We start from the raw sequence: 4817 nt of genomic DNA, 5'->3' as shown, positions 1-4817 counted from the left end.
ATCATATTGTACTTGCTAGTGTTGAACTCTAATGGCCACTTGTCGAACCAACTCTACAACCCGTCTAAGTTACCTTATAAGCTTCATCTGTCTCAACTCTTCTCATAAACTTCGCACAATCTGCTAACATCGACATATAGGATTCCACCCCTATGGTTAGGTCATTAACATTAATGAGATCTGTGGGTTACTCCGATTGGTATTCTACGCCAGACACTCGAGAGCAGCTGGATCAGTCATCTTAAACTCTCAAAGCTGCTGGAGCAGTTGTTATAAGCACTGCAACAACTGGTGCAGCTGTCATGAACACTCATATAGCTGGTGCAGCTGTCATGAACACTGCAACAGCTGGTGCAGCTGTCATGAACACTGCAACAGCTGGTGCAGCTGTCATGAACACTGCAACAGTTGATGCAGCTGTCATGAACACTGCAACAGCTGGTGCAGCTGTCATGAACACTGCAACAGCTGGTGCAGCTGTCATGAACACTGCAACAGTTGATGCAGCTGTCATGAACACTGCAACAGCTGGTGCAGCTGTCATGAACACTGCAACAGCTGATGCAGCTGTCATGAACACTGCAACAGCTGGTGCAGCTGTCATAAAGACTATAACAGCTGGTGCAGCTGTCATAAAGACTATAACAGCTGGTGCAGCTGTCATAAAGACTATAACAGCTGGTGCAGCTGTCATAAAGACTCAAGCAATTGACGCGTCTAATATCATGAACTCGCTCCATGAGTTATTTGGGAACGCTATGAGATCGTTTACACTCTTCCAAAACACTTGCCTTAAAGGCTTAGAGATTTTTCTGTAAAATCTCTTTGTGTATATATTTGTGTTCTGGCGTTTCTATGAGGTTTCGGTGGCCATCTTGATGAGTTATCGCGGCGGGTTTGCGAATTCCAGCTTCGCATTTATGAGTTGTCAATGAGTTTTCGCGGCAGTTCTAAAAGTTCTCGTGGCACTTTTCTTACGAGTTTTCGCGCGAGAATATCCACCTTTTAAAACAAAATTAAGAACCCATTTCCTGCTTCAATCATTTTACTGGAAAGGTTGTTAGTGGGAGATTATCTTTCTCATTAGCGTGTGTGAGGAAAACTTGTGAGGGGGGTAATCTATGCCAAACTTCTGGCATAGTTAGAAACAGCAGCTATGTGCAATTTGCATAAACAATAAGCAAAGCAATTTATTGTTGCATGTAAAATTATTTATTGCAGGTGATGTAAAAGAAATGCGAGTTAGAACAAAGGAAGAAAAGCGTTGTTTGGGTCTTATATGCCTGTGGGAAGTTCTGGAGTGAGATGATTCCAGGACTGATAAAGAGGCGTCTCCGGTTTGGGGTTCAATATGTTGGAAATAATTTATTTCTTACTTTAGGATTACTGGGTTTGCTGATCCTCATCTGTGGAGCAGTTATGGGAGTGGACGTTTTGTTGACATTTTAATATGCTAAGGTAAATCAAGGGAATGTTTAAGTGATACTCATGAGTATATGTTAAGGTAAATCGACCGTATGTTTAGGTGGCACCCTAAACATGGCACCAGTGGATGTTTAGGTGGCACCAGTGAATGTTTAGGTGATGCTCAAGACGGGGGATAAGTAGATGATGGACTAGAAGGGATATTTAGGTAACACTTAAGAGGGATGTTTAAGTGACGCTTTGGAGGGGATATTTAGATGTCGCTCAATGGGAGATGTTTAGGTGAAGCTCAACCCATAATTAAGATACATCCTTGTGCTCCTTGCGCTCCAGTCTTGCATGCCACTAGTTAACATTTATGGCTACGCTCTGTGACTGAACCTAATTCTCACTATCATGATCCTCAAGAAATTTCGTACGTAACTACAACTCATTCAGATGGTTTGCATGTCTATCCCGATCCGTTCCACTCCTTGTTGATTGTTGCCCAGACGCTAGAATCATCATCTTTGTTGACCAGAGATGATGAATCTAGCGTCTGAACTCAATATGTTGAAGATACCTGGTCCTCCGTGTGCTGAGTTATAGGTTCGGTCAGTTATTGGAATGATGGGGCATTTGCCTGTCGTCCAGATGCACTGCTTGCTACTGACCCTCTTGAATAAGGTCTCTCTAGACTGTCAGAATATCTGAATATAAACACACAACGTAATCCCCAATGTTATTTATGCATCGTAGAAACATTGGAGATACATTGCTGATATTTTATACATATTATATATATATATATATATATATATATATATATATATATATATATATATATATATATATATATATATATATATATATATATATTCCTAGCCTCTCGGGAAGAACAGCAGTGATCCCCCGAGATGCATCCACTGAATATGTAAACCTGACTTGTCTCCCAGTGTATGAAATAGGAATATCTAACTCCACTGGTGACTGATGTAATCAAGATCGCTACTGGTAGAACTATGACAGTTCCTGGTTCCAGACTGCCTCTACTGGGACACCTTCAACAATCCGTAGTCTTACAGAAACGTTTGACCAAGCGACTTATTCAGTCTGCTGAATAAGACTGAAATAAGACTCCAGTCTGCTGGAGCAGACTGAAGAAATCTGCTCCTATCTTAACCTAATCTAACCTAAACTAACATAACTGACAGTAATTCATGTTCTTAGTGTAATATAATAATATTATTTCAAATAAACTCATTGGAAATGTTTTTTTTTTAAATAACGAAAATCACTCTGCCTATTACGTAAATCGGGCATATCGATTTACGATAATAGCGTAGCCATATATATATGGCTACGCTATATATATATATATATATATATATATATATATATATATATATATATATATATATATATATATATATATATATATATATATATATATATATTCTGGTATCAAGGTCTCCCCACGGTCGAATTATTGACCCTCCTCAAGATACAATGCCACAACAATTGCCTAATTCCTGGGTACATATTTACTGCTAGGTAAACAGAAACATTAGGTGAAAGGAAACATCCCACCATATTTCTGTCTCCCTCTGGAATCGAATCCGGGACCCCTGATTGTGAATCGAAGACGAAGCCAACTGAACTACGACATGTCCAATCTGCAAATACCTCGAGTCACCTTACTGTTGATAGGTCGAGAGAATCACATCTCACGAACCCTTAAAAAGATTGCATCGTATCACCAAAGATAATAATTTAAATAACAAGTAAATATACAATGCAGGCGATGAGTCGCAATAACGCGGCTGAAAATTGTTGACCAGACCACACACTAGAAGGTGAAGGGACGACGACGTTTCGGTCCGTCTTGGACCATTCTCAAGTCGATTGTGGTCAAGTCGATTTAAATATACAATATTAAATACATTATATCCAAACCTACAACTGTAAAAAAAAAAAAAAACTAGAAAGTTTAGGTGTGAGCTTTCAGATTAGCTGCGATGTTAGCTGCATGAATGTTGCTTGTTACAGCAACTAGCTGTAGCTGTAGCTGTAGGGTGAGTGACACTCACCCAGGCGCACTTGTGCAGGTTGTGTTTCAGCTTTTGGGCAGCGCCTCACATGACACGGCCGTTTGCTGTACAATTTCCAGACCACTTTGAGTTTGTTCTGACGGGCTATTCATGCCTGTGTCACCTCTTGGGTGGGTTAATCTTCATCAATCAATAAAAGTTTTTTCATAGCTACATATGTGAGTCTGAATATGTATCCTGCCTCCATTCACGCGACTTTTCCAAGTACATTCAAGGTTTTACTGCAATAACATATAATTTTTTTCTAAAATCTCTGTAACTATTTTTCCCCTGTGTACCATAGTTCATGTTCCTGTCATGCCAAAGTGCAGGTTATTGTATATCCTGTCAATTTCCTTGAGTATTTCGTAAGTCGTGATAATTTCTTTCCAAGTGACGAGCGATCATGTTCCTTTCATTAGTCCTGGTAACTCACGCCTCTGAGTTCTGGCACTATTCAAAAGCCACACATATTAACCTTGTGTTGTGCTTGACGATGTCTATACCTGGCGTCTCTCATATGACGTCCACAAAGCCCAGAATAACCCTTGTTCCGTGTTGCGGTGACATTGTGGTGGTTAACCTTTAACATATATCTGTTTACATATATCTGTATGCGAATACTAGCGTAATTACTTTTACTCTTATAATTACACCTGTGGAATAAAACGTTAGCTCTTGGGCCCTGACTTCTTAGCTGTTGCTCATCAAATATAATACTCCCAGTTCCATTTGAATTCTATAACATCTACATCTAAATAATTTAAAGCATTGTTATTGAATTCTTAGGCTAAATGTTTCCTTGCTTTCCTATGCCTTATCTGTGTTCGTATATACGAACTCTGTATATACGTGTACTCCTTTGTTCATGTTGCTGCAAAATGTATGAGAGGCTGTTTGGATCTGGGGTTCGAATCCCTTAATCCAGGCGGGGCCCAACCAGTAAGGGGCTCCGGAAACCATCTCATCGACCCACAGTACCCTAAGGAAGGAGGTGTCGGAGCCCACTGACCCAATCTCCGGTTCTCGCGAGAGCTGCGGACATCTCGCCACAACTCTCCATCCGTCTGGTAAGGGGAAGATGCAGCATCACTCATGCGCCATGATTAGCACTCCGCTTGCATCATGATCAGCTTTCCACTTGCGTCATGGTCAGCACTCCGCTTGCGTCATGATCAGCTTTCCACTTGCGTCATGGTCAGCACTCCGCTTGCGTCATGATCAGCTTTCCACTTGCGTCATGGTCAGCACTCCGCTTGCGTCACGACCAGCTTTCCACTTGCGTCATGGTCAGCACTCCGCTTGCGTCATGATCAACTCACC

The 4817-nt window shown here is 40.9% G+C and overlaps 1 protein-coding gene across 1 annotated transcript; it reads left to right on the top strand.

Moving 5' to 3' along the window:
- Positions 1-302: 302 nt before the first annotated feature.
- LOC138354354 (S-layer protein-like) lies at positions 303-818 on the top strand. The gene has a single exon (XM_069308517.1). It carries the CDS (start codon positions 303-305, stop codon positions 816-818), a length of 516 nt encoding a protein of 171 aa, XP_069164618.1.
- Positions 819-4817: the final 3999 nt, after the last annotated feature.

The sequence above is a fragment of the Procambarus clarkii genome, chromosome 62 (assembly GCF_040958095.1).
Source record: "Procambarus clarkii isolate CNS0578487 chromosome 62, FALCON_Pclarkii_2.0, whole genome shotgun sequence".
NCBI classification, from domain to species: Eukaryota; Metazoa; Arthropoda; class Malacostraca; order Decapoda; family Cambaridae; genus Procambarus; species Procambarus clarkii.
The sequence above is the reverse complement of the archived record's forward strand: the minus strand, read 5'-3'. Positions and strand labels throughout refer to the sequence as shown.

What these genes read in the sequence shown, in the direction of transcription:
- LOC138354354 (XM_069308517.1), top strand. Translation starts at nt 303, where the DNA reads ATGAACACTCATATAGCTGGTGCAGCTGTCATGAACACTGCAACAGCT.